This window comes from Rissa tridactyla, chromosome Z (assembly GCF_028500815.1).
Source record: "Rissa tridactyla isolate bRisTri1 chromosome Z, bRisTri1.patW.cur.20221130, whole genome shotgun sequence".
In the NCBI taxonomy this organism is placed as follows: Eukaryota; Metazoa; Chordata; class Aves; order Charadriiformes; family Laridae; genus Rissa; species Rissa tridactyla.
The window spans coordinates 33,744,022-33,770,707 of NC_071497.1; the positions used below are offsets into that span (position 1 = coordinate 33,744,022).

The window sequence follows — 26,686 nt, forward strand, 5'->3', positions numbered from 1 at the left end:
ATTCCGAAATCCTTGCCTTCTGGCCAGTCCATGATCACTTCCAGAATTCCCGGGCGACTGGGGTTTCCCATTCGAGTTCGCTGCGTGATCAGTGCAATCCACTTACTCCATGTAGCATCGGTTGCATGATGTGTGGTGGGGACCCTTTCTTTGAACATCCAACCCAGCACCGGCAGTCGAGGTGCTAAGAGGAGCTGTGCTTCTGTACCAACCACTTCCGAAGCAGCTCGAACCCCTTCATATGCTGCCAATATCTCTTTTTCTGTTGGAGTGTAGCGGGCTTCGGATCCTCTGTATCCACGACTCCAAAACCCTAGGGGTCGACCTCGAGTCTCCCCTGGTGCTTTCTGCCAGAGGCTCCAGGTAGGGCCGTTCTCCCCGGCTGCAGTGTAGAGCACATTTTTAACATCTTGTCCTGCCCGGACTGGCCCCAGGGCCACTGCATGGACTATTTCCTGTTTGATTTGTTCAAAAGCTTGTCGTTGCTCAGGACCCCATTTAAAATCATTCTTCTTCCGGGTTACTTGATACAGAGGGCTTACAATTTGACTGTAATCTGGGATATGCATTCTCCAAAAACCCACAATACCTAAGAAAGCCTGTGTTTCCTTTTTACTAGTTGGTGGAGACATAGCTGCTATTTTGTTGATCACATCCATTGGAATCTGACGGCGTCCATCTTGCCATTTTATTCCTAAAAACTGGATCTCCTGCGCAGGTCCCTTGACCTTACTTCGCTTTATAGCAAAACCAGCGTTCAGAAGGATTTGGACTATTTTACTCCCTTTCTCAAAAACTTCTTCTGCTGTGTTTCCCCATACAATGATGTCATCAATGTACTGCAGATGTTCTGGAGCTTCACCCTGTTCCAGTGCAGTCTGGATCAGTCCATGGCAAATGGTGGGGCTGTGTTTCCACCCCTGGGGCAGTCGATTCCAGGTGTATTGGATGCCCCTCCAAGTGAAAGCAAACTGTGGCCTGCACTCTGCTGCCAAAGGGATTGAGAAAAATGCATTCGCTATATCAATCGTGGCATACCACTTGGCTGCCTTGGACTCCAGTTCGTACTGGAGTTCTAGCATGTCCGGCACAGCAGCACTCAGCGGTGGCGTGACTTCATTCAGACCACGATAGTCTACAGTTAGCCTCCACTCTCCATTAGATTTTCGCACCGGCCATATGGGACTGTTAAAGGGTGAGCGAGTCTTGCTGATCACTCCTTGAACCTCTAGTTGACGAATCAGCTCATGGATGGGAATCAGAGAGTCTCGGTTAGTGCGATACTGCCGCCGATGCACCGTTGTGGTAGCAATCGGCACCTGTTGTTCTTTGACCCTCAACAACCCCACAACAGAAGAATCCTCTGAGAGACCAGGCAAGGCAGACAACTGTTTAACTTCCTCTGTCTCCAAAGCAGCTATGCCAAAGGCCCAGCGGTACCCTTTTGGGTCCTTAAAATACCCTCTCCTGAGGTAATCTATACCAAGGATGCATGGAGCCTCTGGGCCAGTCACAATGGGATGCTTTTGCCACTCATTCCCAGTTAGGCTCACTTCTGCCTCCAGTACAGTCAACTCTTGGGATCCCCCTGTCACCCCAGAAATAGAAATGGGTTCTGCCCCTCTATAGCTTGATGGTATTAAAGTACACTGCGCACCCGTGTCCACTAGAGCCTTATACTCCTGTGGGTCTGATGTGCCAGGCCATCGAATCCACACCGTCCAATAAACCCGGTTATCCCTTTCCTCCACCTGGCCGGAGGCAGGGCCCCCCTAATACTGGTCATAGTATCCATTACTCACTTCTTGCATAAATGACTTGGAAGTTCCTTCAAGAGGATCAGAAGCAAGATCAAGCCTTCTGCTTTGTCTGGGGAACGGCCCACTGGAAACTGGGGCGGCACTTTTCCTGGAGGGATCCCCTTTTGTGGTTGTCCTTCCTTGCAACTCCTGTACCCGTGTCCGCAGGATCGAAGTAGGTTGTCCGTCCCACTTCCTCATGTCCTCCCCGTGGTCCCGCAGGTAGAACCACAGGGTGCCTCGTGGTGTGTACCCTCTGTACTCTCTCTCTTGAGTGGGGAAATGCCTGCTTCTAATAGCTGAGATACTGGCCCGTGCAGGTGGGGAGTAGGACATATTCTCTTCAAGTTGCTGGACCTTCCGCGACAGTTTCTCCACAGCTGAGACAAGGGGGGAAGAGAGACTTTCTTCATATCGCCGGAGCCGGCCAGCTACCTCATCCACCGTTGGTCCCTCTTCACCTTTCCATTCCATTACTGCCAGGGAGTTGGCATATGACGATGGTGCGCTCCGTACAAACTTCCGCCACATGGGCCTTGTGCATCGCACCTCATCAGGGTCTGTGGGTAAGTCTGCATTGTCCAAGTCATAATAAATCATCTCCCGCACGGCTAATTCTCTCAGGTACTGGATACCTCTTTCCATGGTAGTCCACTTGCTTGGCTGACATACAACATCCTCGCTGAAGGGGTACCTCTCCCTCACGCCTAACAGGAGTCGTTTCCAGAGGCTGAGGGCTTGGGTCTTTTTCCCGATCGCCTTGTCAATGCCGCCTTCCCTAGACAGGGATCCCAGCTGCCTGGCCTCCCTACCCTCTAATTCCAGGCTACTGGCCCCATTATCCCAGCACCGGAGCAGCCAGGTGACAATGTGCTCGCCTGAAAGTCGGCTAAAATCTTTTCGCATATCCCGCAGCTCACTCAAGGATAGGGATCGAGTAATTATCTCTGGTTCTGCCTCTTCCTCCTGCTCTCGTGATGGCCCTGGTTCATCATCATCTCTTACTAAGCGAACTGATTTCTTTGTGTACTTCTTCTTCTGTATGGGGGCAACTGATACTGGCATGGGTTGGTTCCCTGGTTCAGTGGCAGTGGCTACCACGGGGGTTGCAGTAGCCGCAGTGTCTGTCGCAAGGATTGCAGTAGCCGCAGTGTCCGTCGCAAGGATTGCAGCAGCTGCAGGGGCCGCCGCAGGGGCTGCAGCAGCCGCAGGGGCCGCCGCAGGGGCCGCCGCAGGGGCTGCAGCAGCCGCAGGGGCCGCCGCAGGGGCTGCAGCAGGGGCTGCAGCAGCCGCAGGGGCCGCCGCAGGGGCTGCAGCAGGGGCTGCAGCAGCCGCAGGGGCCGCCGCAGGTCTGGTTTCCATCTCTTCCCCTTGAGGGTGCTGCATAATTCTGAGCAGTGCCTGGTAGATACTGGCCAGGGCCCAGCACAGCGCGGTGAGTTGTGCCTCTCTAGAATAGCCACAGCATTTTCCCTTCAAATATTCTACCACTTTATCAGGGTCCTGTAATTGTTCAGGGGTGAAGTCCCAGACCATTGGAGGTGAGTAGTTCTCTAGGTACCTGCCCATGCTCTCCCACATGCCATGCCACCCCTGACTATCCAGCCTCGGAGCAGATCTCCGGGTGGTAGTCTTAAATAGTCGCTTAACCCTAAACAAGACCTGGAACGTATTCAGGAGACATAGCACTACGAACACGCTAGTTTGAGTATCCCAAGGATATTCAAAATTCTCAAAAGCTGTCATACCTGACCCGAAGGAGAAAAGGGAGGCAAAAGGGCTGGGGAAATTATTAACAAATTCTGAGAGACGGTGTCCAATGTACGGACAGGACAGCAAAACCGCATAAACACCCCAAAATAGCCGTCTGAACAGTGATGTTATCATATCATAAACAGATATCGCACAGGACAGCAGAATGATAATCCTCATCCCTGTTCCAGACATGGTAAACAGCATCGCAGGGAGTACATAAGCCATATAGGAATTTATGTAACACAGCCATGAGAACAAACCAAGCAACATGATGACCAGTGACTACTTACCTAATAAAATAAATGCATACAAAAAAAAAACCAAAACCGTTTTTTCCACGTTCTAGTTGGATTCTGTCGTTATCTCAACCCTTCGAGCCCCACGTTGGGCGCCAAAAAGGACTGCCGTGGTTTAGCCTCAGACGGCAACAAAGAACCACGTGTCGCTCGCTCGTGCCTTCCAAACACAGGAAGAATCGTAAGAAAAGGCAAGACTCTTGGGTTGAGACAAAGGCAGTTTAATAGAACAGCAAAGGGAACAGGCAAACAACAACAACACGGATAGGGGAATATACAAACGCGATTACGGAACCGCCGCTCCGCTCGCCGCTCGCCGGCCGGACCCGGGCCGCCCCAGCCCGCTTTTAAGCAGCAACTTCCTGCCCCCTCCCCCGGCAGCTCAGGGTGGGCGTGGCTCACATGGCATGGAATACCAGGAAAAGTTAACCCTATCCCCACCGGAACCAGGACATCAGGTTTGATGCAAAGGTATGGAAACTGTTTGTAATAGGAGTAAACAATTTTTGCTGATGGTGGGGATGGAACTGGACAGCTGGTAAAATAGGAGTGTTTTACCAAGAAGGAAGTACAGTGGGGGATCCTTCCATTGCCAAACTGATATAAGCACTTCAGAGGCAGGCAGTGTCATTTTTGTGATTTTAAAAATGTGTGTGTGTGGATCAGTGAGTCATTTGCGCAAAGTCCCTCTGCAGCTGATGAAAAGGACCTGTACCTGTAGTTGCCGTCACCATTCTGGCCATATCTATATGCAGATAACTGCGGAGCTCACTTAAGTACTCTGTGCTGAAAGCTGTGACCAAGTTCAGGTTTGTGGTGACAGCTAATCGCATGGGTGATCCTATGTGGTTGTGATCGTTTCAGCATAGAAAAGGTTAACATACTGTTTACCTCCATGAAAATTCTGATCAGTCTTTAGGGTTCCTAGGTACTGTAGTAATGTTGTAGAGTATATTGCAAGAAGATGGACTTCTTCAGGTGCTCTGAAGGAGCTTTTGTTGTCATCTTGATACTTCTTGATTTATTCTTCCCTTCCTCCCTCTTCCCCCCTTGAGACTCAGAGTAGTATAGGAGCCCATATGAGAACACTGAAAACAAATAAAAATCCGTGGTGATTTTTGGCTACACATGTATTCGCTGGTTAGCATGTTCATCTTTCAGGGGTCAGTGTATGACCTAGTATTAATTTTGAAGCAAGGTGGGATCTAGAACAATGGCAGTGCTATTGTTATTCAGTCTCCATGAGACACTGGAAAAAATGCTTTAACATACACACCAAGAGTGATATAGTGCTATAACAGGGACAGAGCTTAAAATAAAATATGAAGTCTCAGGTGATGACAAGAAGCCTTTAAAGCACAAATCCAATTAGCTAGAATTGCAATAGGTCTATGTAAAGAACAGGAGTGTGCTTACCAGGCAGTCATTGTACTCTTGTGCTTTTTGTGGGACAATTTGTCAGGACAGTGGAGAAGTTCAAAGCAAATTTCTCAGTTTTCTTTATCCTGAAAAAGAATCCTAAGCTGTTAGGATGTGTTGTGGTTTGGCCTGGATTTGCCAATGACAAGATGACAGATGCTCTCCCTCACCTCTCACTCCAAGGAGAGGAAGAAGAGAGATAAAGAGAGTTACCAGTTTAGAAAAAAAACCTAAACTACTCTAATGATATATTAATAATAAAATAAAAAGGAAATAATTAAATAGATACAATATAAATAAATATATATAAGACCAGATTAAGTTCCTAGGAGAAGATGTCACTGGCAGGCACTGGGGAAGCTCCAGACTGGAGTCAGTGACAAATGGGAACTGGAACACACTGATGGGGATCAAAGGTAGATGAGACCCTCTAACTGTCTTGGTGGACACAAATGTGTGTGTCCGCACAACACACACACCCACCCAGGTCCTTTCTATTTTATTTCAATATCTGCCTTGAATTGGAGAAACCAAAACTGGACCCTGTGTTGCTGGTGTTGCCTAACAAGTGCCCAGTAACCTGGGATAGTCACATCCTTTGATTTGATGGTTATTCTCTTACTGATTTAGCCCAGGTGTTCATTTGCCTTCAGTGCCGGGGCACACTGCTGGCTCATGTTTGGCTTGCTGTCCGCTGGGATCCCCTGGTCCTTTTCAGCAGAGCTGCTGTTTTGGCACTGCTCAGTATTGGCAGACGGGCTGCAAATCCTCTCTCAGCTTCTTTAGCATCTGTGCTCATTCTTGGCTTCAGCATGTGCTTCCTATTGTTGGGGAGTGGCAAGATCAGGGCTGCTCCACAAGGAATAACAAACCAGGAGCTGAGGGTGACCATAGCATGGGCAGGAGCAGTGTCCTCGCTGACAGGGTGGCTGGGGCAGGGTTGGTAACAGGAGCAGGTCCTGTTGAGAGTCCCAGACAAAGCAAGTATAACAAGTCAGCTCAGAGGTCCATGCAGGAAGTGCATCTAAGGTCGGAGGATGGCTGGGTGCAGCTGCAGCATAGTTTGTGGCTAGATGGTCAGACCTTAGATGTAGCCCATGGGCAGAGGGTGTGTTGTGGAGGCCTGCTTTGAGGCTGGTCAAGGCAGCTAAGGCCTCTTGGTCAGCTCAGGGCCCTTGACACCTGCTAAGGAAACAAAACATGCAGCTGCTGATGGATGAATAACTGAATACCTGCCAAGTAATCATTGTCAGCCCCAGCAGTGTCTCTTGCACAGAAGCAGTTGCCCCAGTGCTATCTGGCTATGAGGTTGAATACTGAGATTGGCAGCTGATGAAACTGCATGAAGAAAAATGGAGGATGTACTGTTTCTTCTTGCCAGACATAACTGTTCTGGAAACTTGCTGAAGGATTGAAATAGTGATGCTCTGTCTGGAAGGAATGAGCAGCTGGTGCCAGATTCAACCAGGCTGGCATTTTACTCTAGCAAATGTTGCTCTTGCACTGCCTTTGTAGTGAAAGGAAAGAGTTCCAAGTAAGGTGAGTAGAGATCCCACCCGTCGAGTGTAGGTCCCTCCAGTTTGTAAAGCAGGACAAAATTGGTGATTGTCAGAGTATTAGAGTCTAGATGAGTATTTCAGCTATATTGTCGTGTATCTTTGTTTCATAGGATCAGTCATAAGATACTTCTGGTTGGAACGTAACTCTGGAGGTCTCTAGTCCAACCTTCTGCTCCAAGTTGTGAGGTCAGACCAGGTTAGCAAGGTCTTTGCCCACTTACTTCTTGAAAACCTCCAGGAATGGAGATGGCACAGGGGCTGTTTGGGTATCCTGTTCCACAGCCTGTCTGCATGGGGCAAAACACTTTTCCTTATATCCTTTTGTCCTCCATTACTGTAGCACTGTGAAAAACCTGGCTACATGTCCTTGCTTTTGCCCTCTGTTTGTATAGGGGCATCTGTTAGGTGACCCAAAGCTGTCTCCTCCAGGCTGAACCAATGCTGGCCCTGTAGCCTCTGCAGTGTGAGTGCTGCAGCCCTGCCACCTTAATGGTCTTCTGCTGAACTCGACTTGAATTTGATGTCTCTCCCCAAACAAGATGCAGCGCCTGGATGGGGCCTATGGGTGCTGAGCTGAGGGGATCGCCCCTACTCATACTGCTCTAGCCACATGGCTGGCCCCTGCTCTGCTTGCTGCCCCCCCCTCCCCTGCACCCAGTACCATCTCCTCAGAGCTCTCTATGGCTCTGGTGGCATCACGCCCCGGCTCTGCCTGCTTCAGATAGGGCTGGGCTGAATTTCATAAGATTCCTGTTAGCCCACTCCCTTATGCAAATGTTTATAAATAGAGGGTAGGTAAGCATTATTTTAAGTTCATAGCAGAGTATCTAGCAGGTTTTAGAATGTCTTTTGTTCAGAAAATCTGCAGCAAAACAGAACAGTGGTTTTAGGGGTAATACTCTTTTGAATAGTATGGCTGCTTGATCAGTGATACAGGAATATATATATGCTTTGTAAAATGTGGTGCGTTGCCACCATTTAGTTTCTTCAAACATGGAAAAAAAGTTCAAACAAATACACTACAACTTGTATAATACCAACGTTTTTATGTATAAGTATATATCAAATTAAAATTATATTACTTGTGAAGAAAAGTGAAACTAAAATTCTTGGCTGCTGTGTGCCCTTTGTAAAGAAATATGTCTTAACAGAAAGCAAGGACTAGCTGTTACAAAATGTAGTTCTGAATCATCTTTGAAAGATTGATTTTTATCTAAGGAATCCTACTATACTTCTGGCTCATTACTAACCTCTTGCCAAGTTTAAGAATGTGTTAATTAACTGTTAAGTGCCAGCAGTGTGTAGCTATAGATGGATAATAAAGCAAAAATGCTTATATTTTTGGTTGAGTTTTCACATTAAATCCAGTTTGATTTTTTTTTTTCCCATTCAAGAAAAGCTATAATGTCTAAACTGTTGAGGTTGAAATCTAACTTTGTAAACTATTGAGTCCTCCTCAGACAGCATTCTGATCCTTTTACTCCCTTATATTCTTCCTCTAATTGATAAGCAGTGTAGGTAATGAATCCTCTCCTAGGGGGATGTGATTTAGTCCGGTGTTCTTTTTTACTAAGCAACCTTGTCTTCCTAGAGACTTTGAAAAGAGCGCTGCTTTAGAGGTCCAGAGGAGTTTGAAGAGCTATGGACTTACGCTTTTGTGTAGGAAGGTGTTTGGAAGGAACCAAAATACATTACATGAAAGGTTTCTTTTTGGCCAGAAGGGATAATTCTTTGGTCATGGGCCAGTTGCATTGTAACAATTGTACAACTGTAAGAGAAACCAGTAATACAATTGTAGGTTGCCCCACTTCTGCAGCCGTGGCGGCATGGCGTTTTCATTTTTTCGTGTACTTCCTTTAATTGTTAGGGTCTTCCTTAGCAAATGAGCTTTTGATAGTCAATAACATGGCCGTGTTTATAATTTTTAGGATTTTTTGATGTACTTATAAAACAAAACAGGTGGAAAAATATCCAGTCAGCAGCTTCAACATCAAAATTAGACACACAGATTCATGATACCACCTTTTTACCAACCTCTTTTCTTTTAAACCATAACATAAATTAAAAAAACAGACTTAACTGGGCACATGTATTTCAGATTAGAAAAGGAACAGATTTTGGTTGTAAGGTATGGAGACAGACTAAATTTGAGGAGGAAAAAAGAAGGTATAAACTTCCAAAGGAAAAATATTTGGATTTGCCAGTGACTGATGTCATGTCTGACAGGTGCATGCATTAATATTTTTTTTTTTTATGGATGAAGGCATATTTATTTGGCATGTGCATATATGCTTGGTGTGTATTAGGAGAAAAATGGGTAAGGAGGTATGAGTGGGAGAACATGCAGGAATACATATAATCAGGAGGCTGGAAAGAACTCAGATTTGGGTTTTTTTTACTAATAAATGGCTTGCTTCATACTCTCTAAAAGCAAGGACTAGAAACACTGGATTTGACAGTACTCATCAAACTACTTGATGGTGGGGTGGTATGAGGAACAGAAAAGGCCTCTGCTACCTAACAACAACTAAAACCACCAGTGTGCTATCAACACTATTTCTCATCTGAAATCCAAACCATAGCACTACACTAACTGTTAGCAAGAAAGTTACCTCCATCCCATCTCAAACCATGACAATATTCAAGTCCAAAGATACTTGGGCGTGCAAGTATATGTAATTGGTTTGTCCTGTAGGATGACGTTGCATAACAGCTGTACATAGGGAATGTCAGAGTTCTGAATGCTAATGGTGTTATCCTATCTCAGACCCAGTTTTTCTGGTCACGTGCCAGGGTAATTGTAGTACCAGTTTGCTCATATAGAATAAACACAAGCTTACTGTGAGTGATGGATAAGAACTAAAGACAGTTTTAAAAGCTTTGACATGGGGGAATTTGCTGCTGTTCCTGTTTTTGAGCATTCAGAACACACTCTAAAGCTGACGGATACTTACAAACCAAACAAGCAGATTTAAGAGTTTCTAAGAAGCTTTTTTCCAATCTGGTGGGATTGTCGTCTTCAGTTGGATATAGTATATTTAGGCATTGGCCAGCAACCTCTCCCACAAATGCAGGATGGTAGACCTTCCTCTTCTTAGTTTCACTGATTCTTCCTATGGATCAAGTGGGCATCAAGTAAGGACAGATGTTTTGAATTAAGACATACCACATGCCTTGTTGTTAGGAAAGCTGGAGAGGAATGTTTTACAAGGTCATACAGTGGTAGGATGATTCCAGCTTGAAACTGGTATAGTGTAGTTTTAGATCAGATATCAGGAAGAAATTTTTCACCATGAGGGTGGTGAGACACTGGAACAGGTTGCCCAGAGAAGTTGTGGATGCCCCATCCCTGGAAGTGTTCAAGGCCAGGCTGGATAGGGCTTTAAGCAGCCTGGTCTAGTGGGAAGTGCCCTACTCAGGGCAGGGGGATTGGAACTAGATGATCTTTCAGGTCCTTTCCAACCCAAACCATTTTATGATTCTGTGATGCCAGCTGAATGCCTGACAACCTGTCAAGGAAATGCCCATCTTCTGTGTGTTGAGTGACCCAGATGCATTCAGAACTGACTCCTGATACATGTTGTGCAAGGGCCTTTGGGATTTCCTTCTAATAATGATTCCAGGCATCTGTGTCAGTACTATATAAACGACTTTCAGGTTGGGGGGTAGGGGCACTAATCTTTTGGGCATGTCTTCCAACTTAGATTCATGCTGACTTCCAGTCTGTATGGTTCTCTGTTTCAGTCGTATCTGGTATGCAATTCCATTCTCTAATGAAAAGTTACTTCTGTGCCTTATTGTATAAAACATTCAATGGAACCTCAGATCTTCTTTGGAGAACTAAGACTTAATTGTCTGGGAGCTTTATAGTTTGGATAGTTGGACACGTTTTCCTCATGTATATGTGAATAAATGAACCTGGATTCAGGATGGTACTCAAGCTTAGTGTGATAGTTAATTTGAAGAACCAGTTAAAAATGCTTAGGGTATCAGGTAGTGTTTCTTCTTTGGCAAGGCTCTCTGTCTCCTTGGGTGTTTCTTATCATGCCTGTTAAAAGGGTAACTTGCTCTCATCTTCCAGCATTTAAATTCTCTGGAAGCAGTTTCCAAATAAAGGGAACAGTGTCTTACTGAAAAAAAATTTTATTCTGCAGTGTATTCAGTCTGATTCTGTATGTTTAACTCTGCATATTAGCATGTTGCTAAGAAGTTCATTTCCTGTATTGGTCTTCAAGAGTTAGCCCTCAAAACCTAGTTATATGTAAAATACTACCTGTTAATATAGTGGATTATAGATATGTACCTTTTTTAGCATAAGCATCATCTTTTGTAAGGCTGCAGAAACAAAAATGTTGTTCTGTTCTTTCTGTTCATGTCCTAAAGAGAGGTCAGTAGTAGAGTTGTCATAAACCTTAGGAAGCTGCGACTTAAGCCATCAGGACATATTCCTAATACATTAGATAGGTACTGCCTTGTGGTGCAGAACATGAGTTCTAGTATATGTTCAGACTTGTCCAATTTTTAATTTATAACAGAATATTCGTAATTCTGTGAAAATATTTTTCAGTTACTTATCGATGAGTCCTAGAAAAAATATCAGTGAAAAGATTTTAAATTACTTGCTAGAGAAAAATCACACTTTTTATCTTGATGTGAATGTGAAGTTTATTCTTGTTTCCTGTAGAATACATAATACCTGCAGAGGATGAGAGAAACTAGCATTCTTTTCTTGCATGGTTTGATAAACTTTCATATGAAGTTTGGGGAAGCCTCTACATTAGTAACTTAAGTGCCTGCTTTTCATCAGTAACGCAAAAGTGCTTAAATTCAACATACCTAAAAGTTGCAACCAGTGTGTAACAAATAACCAGATTCCTTTTTCACTATCAATCTTTTACATTATATGTTTGAGGTATTTCTAAAACTATGGTTCAGCTATGGCATAAATATTGACATATGGTATCACAGAGGTCTTCTAAATTTTAACTTAAATTTTTGAGGTACTGTTGAGAGTTCAGCTTTTGAAAAATCATCATATGATTGAAAATACCGTACGTGACCTGCTACAAGGGTAAGAAGGGTAGTGGTAGAGTGAAGGTTTGGCAATAGCAGCAGCATCATAGGATTCTTTGCTCCTACTGAATATTAGAAAATTATATTATGTTTGCTAATGAAAATGAAATGTAGTCTGTCTGGTTTTCATAATCAGTGATCAAACACTTTTTGAATATCAGACTATGGCCTTTATAGAGCATTAAAATAGCCATTTCAATTTAATACCAGATGAATTTTGTAGTGATTACATTGAAGTACACTTGGAAACAGAGGTTTATATGAACAAAAATAATACTACTGCTTTGAAGTAACCTCTTTAAACACTTTCTGTTCCAGATTTGTACTATGGTGGAGAAGCTTTCTCTGTAGACCAGCCACAGTCTTTTACTTGTCCATATTGTGGGAAAATGGGTTATACGGAAACATCTCTTCAAGAGCATGTTACTTCTGAGCATGCAGAAGCATCAACAGAAGTGGTAAGAAGCTTCAGAATTGGCTTTCAGTTGTGGTGGAAATAAGTTTAAAAGTCTCTCTTCCAGAAAATTGGTATCCTCCTGTTCTCTTTTTTTTTTTTTTCCTTGAAGCATGAGTTCATTTGAATGCATTGTAAGAAGACATACCCACATTTGATCATGATATCAAAAATTCTGTTTCATGGGTATCATAATATAATGAGCTTGCTTTTTCTTTTATGGTTGCTGTTTGTTTTTTCTGATGTAAAGGCTGACATGTCTAGGAGTTCATTATCCTATAAGACAAAATTTAGAATCATCTCATGGTTATTCTGTGTAGCCATGTCTCCCTTTTTACAGCCAGTATGTAATTGTCCTGGAAAGCTGTAGCTGTGCCAGTCTTTCGTAACCGTAAGAGAGAGGAAGACACGCAGTTTGGTGTATTTTTCAAATAGCTTTTGTAATCAACCTGATATATTTGTGCAGTGGAAGCTGTCATTCTTTTGAAAATACCGCTGTTAAAACAGGGGTGTTTTCCCCTGTCCCTAACCACTAGGACACTTGACATGGTTAAAAATACACCACTTAAACAAGTGTCAACAGAAGTACTTTAGTCTGAGGTGTTAGCTCCTGCTATCCTGGTTGTCTTTGGGAGTAGGAGAGACCTAGATGAGCAGAATGACATCCAGGGTGCGCTTGTCTGGTTAATGCTGTATCATAGATTCCTAGAAAAATGTGAATGGTTGAAGTGGATTACTCATCACTAACACCTTGTGAAGAAATTACTTAAAAATAGGTTCTCTATTCTAATCATCTAGTTTTCTTAACTACCAAGGAATTCTGTGGAAGAAAATGAACCTTTCTTTTCCAAGCCTATTGAGGATCTTGTGTGAAGGAGTGATAGGGGAGGTGGTTTGTCCACCTTTTTGAGATTCGAAGGTGTTCTGATATTTCTTAAAAATATATGAAGCAAAGCAGTTTACTTCACAATCAGTTGCACTGAAGGATCATAGTTTAGCTTAGTGACACACCGCAATTTTTATCATCTCCTCGAGTTTTTCTTTAACTTTGCAACTTTCAGACATAGCATCAACCATTGGAAAATCCATGTTTGGATGACTTTCTTTGGTGGCTTAGTATTGCAATTCTTATTTGCACCACTTGATGTCAGTGATACGTTCCTGACACAGAATGCTAAGATTTTAACTTTTCAAAATTTCATACATCCTTGTTTGCAGCTGTGACTCCTAGAACTGATACATAAAGCATAAGTTTGTGATTCTAGACACTTGCAACTCTACTGATTACTGAAAGATTTGTATGTGTACTCCTTTCTGTGAGTCAGTCTGCAACTTTGTTATATCTTTGTTCCAAACAACAGTAAAGGACAATATTTTAATCCTTGATTATAGAATCATAGAATGTGTTGGGTTGGAAGGGACCTTTAAAGGTCATCTAGTCCAACCCCCCTGCAGTAAGCAGGGACAAATTATGATTGCATATGTTTGTGCTAATGTTTGTATCTAGCTTTTTTGATAAATATTTAGTGTGCATGCACATAAAACTACGTGGGTACTGTACTCTTACTGTAAATAGTGAAAGGTTACAACATTAATAAAGAGGAAAATATGGATTCTAAATGCTTGTGGTCTTACAGTTTCGAGCAATTATTTCTGTTTAGATACTGAGCTTGTAGCACCTGTCTATCCAAAGATGTGTGCTATTTTAGATCCTTCATTATAGATCTTTAAGGGAACTTTACAGGTTAGAATTCCTTGTATTTTACAGCCCCCTCCCTCTCCACCCCCATTTTTCAAAGAATAAGTCAAAGAACCTTTGGTCCATTAAAGTTCGCCATTTTTGTGTTCAAAGTGGTGCAAATAAGAAGCTTACTTTCTGCTGATTTTTCTTAGGTATTTGGCATTGATATGTACAGCAATGTTAGGTACTTGTAGGCAGTAATGGCAGACTGGCTGAGGTTGGAATGGACCTGTGGAAGTCATCTTGTCCAACCCCCTGTTCAAGCAGGATAACCAACACCTGGTTGTCCAGGACCATGTCCAGGCGGCTTTTGGACTCTTGGAATCCAAAAGATAAGATTACTGTCATGCTGTGTTGTCCCTCCAGGAGATAATGGGGTGTTGAAGTATGCCATGAGGGTACTTCAAGGGCCTGCAAATGTGGGCCATCTCCTATATGTCTGTAGAGGGCCTGATCCATTTGTTCTTCCTGGTCAGGTGGCCTGTAATAGACACCCACTATAATGTTACCTTTGCCTAATCCCAATTTCTAATCCCAACACGTAAGGTCTCCGTTGGCCCCTCTTCCATCCCCAGCAGAGCTTCATGCACTCCAGCTGCTCTCTCACATAAAGGTCAAGCTCCTGTTCATCTTCTAAAGCGCCCCCTTCCTCTCCTTTCTAAAGAGCACGTATCCCACCATTGCAACACTGCAGTCATGGGAGCCATGCCACCATGTCTCCATGATCCCAGAAAGACTGCAGCCCTGCAACTGCATTCAGGTCTCTAACTCACCATGGTCATTCCCCATGCTGTGTGCGTTAGTATACAGGCACTCTGGAGAGGCAACCCAGCATGTTGAGGTCTTGGAGAGAAACTCCAGGAGGAGAGTTTGTTGATAATACCTTGAAGGTAATTGTTTTAATTCTGGTTACTGTAATTGAAAATTATATTAGTATCTATAGGAGTAGTCATAAGTTTTGTGATTAAGTCTGTAAGGTTACACACTAAAAAGAATAAATCATAAATCATATGATTTTGGTGATTACTAAAACATCAGTAACTATCAGTATTGCTTCACCAGCAAATGTCCAAGGGTAATAGTAAGTGTTACAGGACAAGTGCAGAAGAATCTGACTGTCAGTATAACGATTGTTATTGTTGGTGTTGAGTTTCAGGTCAGTTGACTGTTCCACATAAAACACAGCATTTAACTAGAAGCCTGCTAGCATCATCAATACAAAGATTTTGGGAAACTTCATCAAATGTCATTTTTGAATCTCATTTCAGAACAGAGACATAAATTTTCTACTATTACATTGCACTGCAACAACTTTCTCACATTTAGCAAGGCAGTAGCTAGGCCCCTTGTACATGAACTGTAAGGACTAAATTGCTGATAAAATTGAGGTGAGCTTTTCTTGCAGAAATGAAATAGACATTCTGAAACAGTCTGAATGGTTCCTGTTTCATTCTCAAAGATTACAGTGTCTCTTGTTGAGGTTATAGAAATACTGTCACTTAAAGTGGTTACCTTATATGTAAATAGGGAGGTAGTGGTAATATAAGCAGGCTTTGGGAAACTGGCAGGTATTCTATGAGCATGATTGATACAGGACTTTGCAGTCATCTTTCAGACATCATTCAGAGTACCATGATGATTTTTTAATACAAATGATCATAACTTCAGGAGAAACTTCTGACAATGTTTTCCTTGCATCTGTACCATTTATTCATGCATGTTCTATTAACAATGATTTTTAGCTGTGTCATGCTTCATCAGTGATGCTGCAGTCTTTGATACGATTTTGCCAGTTTATGCTCAATTAAATCAGTCAAACTTTTTGGAAGTTTAGTTCATGTTTAGAATTAGGGTTAGGATACTTAGATTCCTTCCTTCTCATTGTTCCTTGTAATTTTCATCTAGCTGATGTTTTTCTGAGGACTGTGTCTCTTCAGGCAAGTAAGTGCAGTTCATAGTGGCTTTTGTCCTGTTACCAAAATAACTTTCTTCTGCTTTGCTGCTTTCAGAAGTGTGTCCTCATGTTGGGGTTCTGTTTCCTCAGGGTAGCTTAAATGAAAAGAGATTGTTTTCAAGGTACTGTCTCCTGTTGATATGAAACACATTATTTAAGATAAGCAACTTATAAATAAATTTATGGACTTTAGAACCATCTGTCCAATAGACGTCCATTCCTGTGTCCCTACAGGGTAGGTGTATGATATGTTGGCATAGCCAGGTATTTATTCTATTAAGGTGTAATAAGATGTTTTTCCTCTGTAGTGTGTCAGCTTGTATGGCTTCTGTAGTGACTTCTCTCCTCTGGTAAGAGGTGCTCTGTGAAGAGAAATGCTGAATGTTGAAAATAAAGGGGAAGGAGTTGTTGCAAAATGCTTTAAAAATACCTGGGTTTCTGTTCAGAGCTGACTACTAGAATTAAAGTGTCATTAAAGACGTAGTAGCTGCTGTCAAAAGCAGATGAAATTTTACAGTAAACTTATTTCGAGACCTTGTCCTTATCTCCATAAGCGTAAGATAGATGTGTGCGCTATTATACAGGTGTTCTTAATGCCCACAGTCTTTTGAGATCTACTGTCAACAACTTCAGTATATGCTTGAAGAGTACTGGGAACCTAGGCTTTATGTTGCAGCCAGACTTGCTCCATAAAGACAAGACTGTTTGTGAGAGACAGAGATAAATTCATAGACAGTAGTTGCATTTAACTGTCAAAGTGCTGTCAATTTGAGCACTTTGAGCACTTAACATTTGTGGGAAGAATTTTGTAGGATGGGTTCTTTTTTTTTTTTTGTCTGCCATCTGTAAAACTTTAAAATCAGTCTGCAAAACTACTGTGAAGAAAAATGGAAGATGTTTTTGGAGTCAAGCTGTTTTTGGAGTCATTCAGAAAACAAGTCATAATTATGGCAATTGTAATGGCACTGTTTGTCTACTTAATTAATGTTGTTTTGGTTTAAAAAAATCACAAAACGAAGACAGATGTCAGTGCCTTCTCATTGGTAGATAAGGGGAGAGCAACCAACATCATCTACGTGGACTTATGCAAAGCATTTGACACTGTCCTGCGTGACATCCTTGTCTCTAAATTGGAAAGGCATGGGTTTGGTGGATGGACCACTTGGTGGGTAAGGAACTGGCTAGATGGCTGCACTCAAAGGGTTGTAGTCAATGGCTCGATGTCCAAGTGGAAACCAGTGATGAGTGATGTTCCTCAAGGGTTGGTACTGGAATCAGTGCTGTTTAAGAAATTTGTTGGCAATGTGGACAGTGGGATTGAGTGCACCCTCCGCAAGTTTGCTGACGACACCAAGCTGTGTGTCACGGTTGACATGCTGGAGGGAAGGGATGCCATCCAGAGGGACCTGGACAGGCTTGAGAGGTGGGCCTGTGCGAACCTCATGAAGTTCAGCCAGGCCAAGTGCAAGGTCCTGCACCTGAGTCATGGCAATCCCAAGCACAAATAAAGACTGGGCAGAGAATGGCTTGAGAGCAGCCCTGAGGAGAAGGACTTGGGGGTGCTGGTGGATGATAAGCTCAACATGAGCCGACAATGTGCATTTGCAGCCCAGAAAGCCAACAGCATCCTGGGCTGCATCAAAAGTATGGCCAGCAGGTTGAAGGAGGTGATTCTGCCCCTCTACTCTGCTCTGGTGAGACCCCACCTGGAGTACTGCATCCAGCTCTGGAGTCCTCAGCACAAGAAGGACATGGACCTGTTGGAGGGAGTGCAGCGGAGGACCATGAAGATGCTCAGAGGGCTGGGAGCGCCTCTGCTAAGAGGACCGGCTGAGAGAGTTGATGTTGTTCAGCCTGGAGAAGAGAAGGCTCCAGGGAGACCTTTTAGTGGCCTTTCAGTACCTAAAAGGGGGCCTACAGGAGAGATGGAGAGGGACTCTTTATGAGTGAGTGTAGTGATAGGATGAGGGGGTAATGGCTTTAAACTGAAAGAGAGTAGGTTTAGATTGGATGTTAGGAAGAAATTCTTTACTGTGAGGTTGGTGAGGCACTGGAACAGGTTGCCCAGGGAGGTTGTCGATGCCCCATCCCTGGGAGTCTTCAAGGCCAGGTTGGATGAGGCTTTGAGGAGCCTGGTCCTCTGGGAGGTGTCCATGTCCCTGCCCATGGCGGGGTGTTGGAACTAGATGACCTTTAAGGTCCCTTCCAATGCAAAGCATTCTATGATTCTAGCAAAATACCCTTGTGTAGGGATAAGGAGATCAGCCCTTCTCTGCCAAACTTGAACTGATGCACCGCATGGATGGGTGGTCTCAGTTTGATACTTCAGTAGATACTTAAGTGTGGTTTCATTCTGATTCCTCTGCTGGGATGAGTATCAAGCAGGCAAATAGTAATCCTGTGTAATCAGACTCTACTGTCTGTGGCAGAATTGCATACAAAGACTAATTTTCAAGACATTGCAAATCGAATCTGAAAACTCTAGCTCTGGTTTTCACAGCATTCTGAAACTCATAAAGTAAAAGATGTCTAAATTTATGTCTGCACTTGAATACAAAAAACTTCGGGTTTTTTAATATGTTGCTATCCAGGTGTTTGTGAATACCTAGCATGTGATTTTAAACCATAGGAATCAATGTCTAATGATTGACTCAATGATACGTGTTCTATTTTGTGTAAAATTCATGAAGTTGGGGGTTTTTATGCTTTGTCATTTCAGATTTGTCCAATATGTGCAGCGTTACCTGGAGGGGATCCAAATCATGTCACGGATGACTTTGCAGCTCATCTTACACTGGAACACAGAGCTCCTAGAGATTTAATATCCTTTCCTAGTTGAGACAAAGAGGCTAGACTGTTTCATCCAGTAGCCATGGTGACTCCTTTTGATTTTTATGGTCGAAGGGTCATACCCCTGGTTTTCCTGGAATTTCAGTTGCTAAAAATCTGTGTGTCAAAAATAAAAAGGTTCATTTGCTAGTTCAAAAAAGTGTAAATACCACATTGTGAACAGACTATAGGTACATTTGACAGAGTTCTTTTTGCTCTAACAGAAAAACATTTAAAGAACTTTGACACCGAGAGGTTTTTCTGCTTGCAGTGTGATGTATTGTACCTGATCATCAGTCTTGATGCTGCTTTTTGTATCCAGATTCATTGGTGTTCTGTAATTATTTGTGACACAAAGATGATGATTTGAGATTGATTTGAGTTTAACTTGGTTTTGCAACTGATTTTAAACTTGCCTAACTGCTTTTAATACCATGTTTAATTACATAATTGCACAGCATTACTGACATTTTATAACCCAACTTGAAAAACTTTCACATTTCCTGGGAAATAAGATGTTGTCTTTCAGTTACCTTAGCAGCAGGTCATGCAGATTGACCTATACTTGCTGGCTGAAGAGGTGCAACTATTGTTGTTTTTTTTAATCCTTATTCTAGGAATATTTTTCTTTTTTTTTTTTAATTCCCCCCTGCTCCCCCCCACCCCACCCCCCAGGTTTAACCGATGAAATATATTTTGCTTTGGGCTTTTTACTTAATGGCATGCAGACTGTGTAGCCTACCTGCAGTAAGTAATCTCTCTGAAGTATTCCTTTGTGTCTCATTTAAACAAACTGACAAAAAGACTGCGGTATTACTTACGTAGTGGCTATTTTGTTTAAAGATTTTTAAAAAGGAAAAAAAATATATTCTGAACACTAGCAACTAGAGTGGAAAAAAACCAACAAAACCCCCAAGCCCTAGCAACTGGGGTTTGTTATGCTAACAGAAGGGAAGACAGCATTTATGGAGATGGCTCTGTTTCAGTTGTGATTGTGTTTGATTGCATTTATGTTAAGGGCCAGGACAGACTAAATGCACAAGTTCATTACTACACAGTAATTGGATCGGTGTAAAGGAACTTGGGTGTTTATTTGCTCTGTGAAGGAGTAACTAATAATGCAATGAACAGTAGGAAGTTAAATAAAAGCAGTTATCTCTACTTCACCTTTCCCTACGGACAGGATCGGGGCTCTCAGCAGTTGGGAGGAGCCAGGTGCTGAATGCACCGGCTCGGGCCATGAGAGCTTGGTCCCAGGCATCCCTGTAGGTCCTCTGCGGTCAGGTGTCTCACAAGGCAGACTCGTGCCATCCTCCTTTTCAGGTGGAGGTGGGATAAGGTTGATGAGGGGAGAGCATCTTCCAGACCATTGTATGAGGTGCTCTGAGATGTTGCTTGGCGAGTGGTGTAGTGACTCACTGAGCAATTTTTCTTGTGTCAGTTTAGTTCTGCTCTTTCTACCAATTGTGAGGTTTTTCATAGCACCTGCCTAATATACTTTTTCTAACAAAACTTGCATCCCTAATAGCATGGCTATTTAGTTTAAACATTCTGTAAAATCTTTTTGTAATAGCCAGAAGTTCTTTCTTGCTGTGAGAAGTCTAGTAATTTCTTTCAGTCTCTAGTTCTTGATCTCCATGACATCTGAGGTTCTGCACTGTAACTGTGTCTTATCAAAAGTACATTGGACACTACTTTTATACAGTAATGGATACCATATGACTGGTAAGCACACTATTATAAAAAAAGAGTGTGGGAGACAAGAGGATCTAAGCTAAAAGTGTAGTAACAGTGAAATAAAATATTCAAGCCTATGCTATTTCATTTTGCACTAGTAAATTATACTAGCGATTTTTAAAATAGAAGAAAGTCTTATGTGGACTGTCTTGGAGGAATAAATGTTAACTACTTTCTGACAAAAATAATCTTCACATAATTTTTTGTTTGTATCTTAATTTATATGAGAAAACATATAAAAGTTACCACCTGAAATATAAGCGCCTGATATGGAGAGGTAGGGGATAATGGGAAAATGAAAGGCATCATTGTCATAACCACAATTACTGGTATTTCTTCGGCTAAAAGAGGAAGCAAAGGGGTGTGATGGAAGTGCTGAATACTCCAGGAAGCTGAAATTTCTTAAGGACTGAAATGATGAGATTTCTTGGATAAAAGCATGAAGTACAAAAGTCAAAAGGAATACAATAATTATTATGTACTTTTGATAGGAATGGCAATTAACTTTTTTATTATTTTCAATAATTAACAAAAGAATTGGAGAATAAAATATGTCTCTGTAATAAGCTTTGCCGAACATGCATTTGTCAGAGTTTTCAGGTTACTGAAAAGAAAACTTTGATTTAAAAAAAAGCTAAGAAATTAATCCTGATGTTTCTTAGACGTCATAAAAAGCTGGAGAAATACAAGGAGTTTGGTGTACATAGCAAAAGTTTGGGTATCTTGAGTTCAGATCAGTAAGTCTGACTGGAACCGTAGCTACAGTGTACTTTAGCTTTGCTTCAGAAGTTGAATCATTATTTTATGAATGAAGAACGGTATGTGCCTGAGTATTTCACCCATCAGAAGTCCTTGTCATTTAATACTCAATGCCAAACAGTTCTGTTTTCTTAACTTCTTGGTTACGATGAATCCAGTGGTGTTCGGCATGTACGTAGGATGTTCCACCCAGGCCGGGGTTTGGGAGGCCCCCGTGCACGTAGATCAAACATGCACTTTACTACCAGTTCCCCTGCTGGGCTTTCATCTTCTCAGAGTTCATATTCTCCAAGCAATAGAGAAGCCATGGATCCCATAGCTGGTAAGAGCTGTAACTGTGAATTTCACCCCAGTGTCCTTCTTCCACTTGACGTAAAATTCAAGAAGATAATAGTTGCCGTGCCTTCTGTTGTTATGGAGCTGCTTGTATAGATGTGCTCCACAGTGCAAGTGTGATTGATGGCTGCTTGCGGGTGAGCATGGTGCTTGGCTGGGTTGTCACAGGGCCTGCGCACGGAGAAGCTGAAACTGCTACCTGTAGCTTTTGCTTTTAATTCCAGACAGTGTAAGGCTTATATCCAAACCCAATCTATGCACAGGTGTTGTGCATTTTTACAAGTGATTGTGTCCAACTTCATCACATACTTTAGTACATCTCGTTTTAATTTGCCATATGCATAAAGGTGTTTATGGAGTAGAGTATCTGTCTCAGTGAGGATGAAATTAGCTGAATTTGAGTATTAATGCACATTTAAAATATGTTCAGTTCATATTCAGGCTGCTGTTTGAATGACAGACTTGCTAGTATCACAGATTATTTTTTTTTAGGTGTACTTGTAAATTCTTATATAGGTGTACTGTTGCAAGTATTTGCAGTCCATTTTGGTCAAGTTTAGAAAAACTGGGGGGGTGGGGAAGGGACCAGAAAACAACAAAGATGTGTCTTCAGGATTCCTAGGAGTAACTTTTTTGGTGTATGTTTAGCTTTGTGAAAATAACTTTTTTTTTAGAGGAAATAGAGTAGAGAATTAAGACAATTCTGAAAACAAATGTAACTTTCCCAAAGGGGAAATCTAAACATTTTTATGTGGCGGACTTGGACCACGCCAGCATAAATGTCAGGGAAACCTCAGGACTTCTGCCATAATCTACCTTTGCTTCAGATGCCAAGAAGGCATAATGCTTAAACTGGAGCTTCCTACCTGCCATGTTGTGACTTCTTGAGAGGGAGGTAGCCAGCCAGCCAGCTTAATGAGCCATTGCCCCTGAAAGGGGAGCTGTGTTTCCACTGCCTTCCTGAATCATGGGCCCCTTGCCTGCCTTCTGATGGCTCTGGTGCTCTGCTGGACCGCTGTGACCTGATTGAACTCATCAAATTAGCTGGGAAGAAGTATCCTATCAAGAGAAGAAAGTAAGTCAAGTGAGGTCACAGGAGGGTCTGAAAAGGACTAGTTTGTTCAAGAACAGAGGATGTTAGTGAAGCCTCCAGTGCAAGACCTTGTCTTTCTCTTACAAGGGCAGCTAGTTCAGCTCTGTTAAATGTGGAGTGGCTGCTGAGTTTTGTTTTCAGCCTTACACAGCATTCCCACTTCACAGCATTAAATGTGGGATAAAACGTCATTCTTTTGAATCTTTTTCTGTACTTCTGGCAGAAATAAAAATTTAAACAGCAAAAATGCTTGACCACTTCAGTTATGATGTCAGGCAATACTTTAATGTTTTCTTAACTAAGTATTTTTTATTAAATGTTTGAAGTAACAGTATGATATTTCTCTCTTTGCTGCAGCACAGCTTCCCTCTGGGATATTGGGAAGGGGAAGCCTGTGTTTTGAGGGAACATTCGTTGAGAGGAAAATAAAATCACCAAGCAAAGCGAAAATGAAATATTGTCCTAGTCAGTTGCTATTTTGACTTGAAGTTTCAGAGAATTGCTGTGGAAGATGTAATTTGCCAGGCATTCTTCGTAGGTTGGCTCTCCTGTTACTTTGAAGGCATTAAACTTTGACTACTTATTTGGAATAAATCTGCGTAAATGAGTTTTAATCTTCCTTACCCTGTGAGACAGCGAATGCTAGGACTTTTTTCGAGAGCTTTATGGGCTCTTTAGCATTGTTTGTTCTTTATTGATTGAAAAAAGGAATTGAGGCACTGGAATGCAGGGGGTGTGTGTTCATTCTATTGTGTAATGATCGCTTAAGATCTTTCATCTTAGAAATTTTCTCTTCTCTGGCAGAGCTTTTATCTCAACTGTCAGGCGTGAGGCGTTCTGCAGGAGGACAGCTCAGCTCCCCTGGCCCTTCTGCTTCTCAGTTACAGCAGCTGCAGATGCAACTGCAGTTGGAACGACAACATGCACAGGCAGCAAGACAACAACTGGAGACTGCACGCAATGCAACTAGGCGCACCAACACGATCAATGTCAACACCACTATGTCACAATCTACAACAACAGTCAACACATCTAACACAGAAAACAGTCAGCAGACTATCCAGAATTCCCAGTTTCTTCTTGCAAGGTAACTTGTTCTGTGTATTTGCTTGTATTTACCTTTTACCCTTCCTGTTCACCTTAGTCCTGACAGAGATGTAGAGTTCAATGAAATTTATGTGTTTGGAGTTAGGCACATGCCCTAGTAAAGCAGTGTGTGATCAAATACATCACAGAGTTAACAGACCAATTAATCATACAGAATACATTCATAGCAGACGTCAACAGTGGTCACAGAATGTATTATTAAATATCCAAAAGTAGCAGTTTATAGCTGGCCCAAAGGGAATTATTCTGCTTTTGGAATACCAGCTCCAGGAGCTGGCTGCAGAAATACGCTGTAGAGGTCTAGTGTTTCCAATAAAGGAGAGGTAATGTCACGAGTGTGCTGTACTTCTTTTGATGCACCTAGGAACATGTTTAGAGGATTAGACTCGAGTATGAGTTTCTGCAAACCTTGAAAAGGAGGCTGATTTTGAGTTTTGGCTGTAAGTTACTTATGACACCAGGCAGGGGACTTCTGCCAGATCCCTCATCAAGTCTGTAGCCAACATACTGTGCTTTTGTTTGTATTTATTAACATCTTTTCAAACCTGTGGTTTGTCTGCTCCTAAGCGATGGGTAAACATTAGTTGCTGCATCTCAACTTCAAGAGGAACAAAAGGAATATTTCTTAAGTAAGTTGTGCTTGTTTCCCCTGCCACTTCCAAGAAAAAAAGTGCATTTCCAGTGATACAAGCATATAGACTTGAGCCATAACAGAGAGGGGGAGAATCAGAAGATAGTATTGTTTTATAGGAGATTAATCTTTAGTAAAAGCTGAAGGTTGAATAGGGGTTTATATATCAATTGTTTTAGAGACTGGATTACAAAGCAAATAAAGGATGCCATTAACTAACATAATACTTATCTGGTCTAGAAATTATACTCAGATTCCAGGCTTATTTTAAAGACTTGTCTCGCCCCCTATGTCATTCACTTTCTTTTAGAAGGTTGGCTATTGACCTGAAACAAATGTTTTCCACATCTCCCCTGACACAACCCTCCATGCATACTCTTGTTTGTCTGTTTGGTATTGTGTGGGTATTTTAACAGCTCCTGCACCAAGAAACCCGGATTTGAGTCAATCTGATATTTATCTAAGTGCAAAATAATGCCATGTGACATCTTTCAATCAGAAACTCATTATTTTTGGAGAAACTTAATCAAAGTACCTGCAAGTGTCACAGATGGTGACTTTCATAGTTGGATGGAGCGATTTCCTTGCCTACCAGGGCCTGCACTATAACCTAGGAGAAGTGGTGGAATGAGTGTTGTATCGTTCTTCGGGAATCCCTGGGCTTTACATGTGCAGTAGTGTATTTTGTGGCATATGTGAACCTAGAAGTTGACCTAGAAACAAAACAGGCGCACAGTGAGTATCTAGGAAATCACAACAGCTCTCCCTGAAAGGCTCCTGAATAGCAGGAAACCTCACAAATATTTTTTTTTTATTTTCGTTGAGCTTTAGGCTCCAATTTGAACGCTGTTGTAGCAGCAGGGAAAGGGTGTTTGTTAAATGAATGGCTCTTGTACTGAGGTGTCAGAGGTTGCCAGAGCTGTCCATGCCGAAGGGCAAGCAGCACTGCCCTGAAGGAGTGGTTTTTGAGTGCCTTTTGGTGCTTGCCAGTCATCAGCGAAAGGGGCTTTCACCAACTGCCTGTCTTCTCTTTCCTTGCTGCTGTGCAGGTTGAATGATCCGAAGATGTCAGAAGCAGAGCTTGAGTCAATGGAGAGCGAGCGGGCAGACTGCAGCCTGTTTGTTCAGGAGCTTCTACTGTCCACTTTGATGCGGGAAGAAAGTTCCTCCTCAGATGAGGATGAGCGGGGGGAGATTGCAGATTTTGGTGCTATGGGCTGTGTAGATATTATGCCTCTAGATGTTGCTTTAGAAAACCTAAATTTAAAAGAGAGTAATAAAGGAAACGAGCCTCCTCCACCTCCTCTTTGATGACATCCCACTTTGCAGACAATGTCCTCTGTGCTGTATTTGCCAATGAAAGTGGACAACAACTATCTTGGGTTTGTTTTGGTGATTGTAATTTCAGGTCTGTCACTCTTGTTACATTGTGTACATTCAAAAGAAAGAGAGAAAAGATATATATGATAATCATTTCCACTTAACTAATTTTTACTTCTAGCAGGTAAATGTAGGTTGCAGTGCAGAGCAAAAAGCTCTGTGTCCTGTACCTTGACATGCAAAAGGCTCTCCTAATACTCCACATTCAAACTGAAGACGAAAAAAAAAGAAAAAATCTCTAATGAAGCTGCTGTGTGTATTTATGAATATTAATGAATAAAAAATGCTTGGATGGTTTACCTTAACTACTGCATGACGTTTTTTGCAGCGTGCATGAGTTTTAGTGACCTTGTCATTTAAAAATTTAAATACAAGGAGTAAAACTATAAATCCCAAAGCTTTCCCATTATTCAAAGGTTACATGACAAAAAGGTTAGTGCAGACCAGCGATTTGTGGCCACAAAGTAGCTTTTGAATAATATGTGACAGAATGACATCTTTACGTGCTGTTCCTGCACAAGGTGGAAACTCTGCAGTGGGATATATTGTCGAGACCAGGGTGTGGCATTTTGCTGTATGTGACCATTATGTCGCGCTGTTAGCCGTCACCTCAGTGTGGAGTTGAACTTCGTTTTATGCATCTGTAGGAGACACAACAGTAAGGCCACTGCTGGAAGCCACCGCGAGGGGCTTTTGTGTGCCCTGAAATCAAATGATGTTCACTTTTGTTTAAAGCTTTTCCTTTTTGTGGTTGTTAAAATTTT

The 26,686-nt window shown here is 42.3% G+C and overlaps 1 protein-coding gene across 3 annotated transcripts in view; it reads left to right on the forward strand.

Moving 5' to 3' along the window:
• The window catches only part of LOC128903022 (E3 ubiquitin-protein ligase KCMF1), a 66,779-nt gene extending 40,552 nt beyond the window's left edge, over nt 1-26,227 (forward strand). For all 3 annotated transcript variants that reach the window (XM_054186892.1, XM_054186894.1, XM_054186893.1), the window contains 5 exons: nt 12,220-12,359; nt 18,770-18,871; nt 21,523-21,697; nt 23,609-23,891; nt 25,592-26,227. In XM_054186892.1, the coding sequence (XP_054042867.1) occupies nt 12,220-12,359; nt 18,770-18,871; nt 21,523-21,697; nt 23,609-23,891; nt 25,592-25,853 (962 nt within the window). In that variant the 3' untranslated portion in view covers nt 25,854-26,227. The remainder of the gene's footprint in view (nt 1-12,219; nt 12,360-18,769; nt 18,872-21,522; nt 21,698-23,608; nt 23,892-25,591) is intronic.
• The last annotated feature ends 459 nt before the right edge of the window (nt 26,228-26,686 follow it).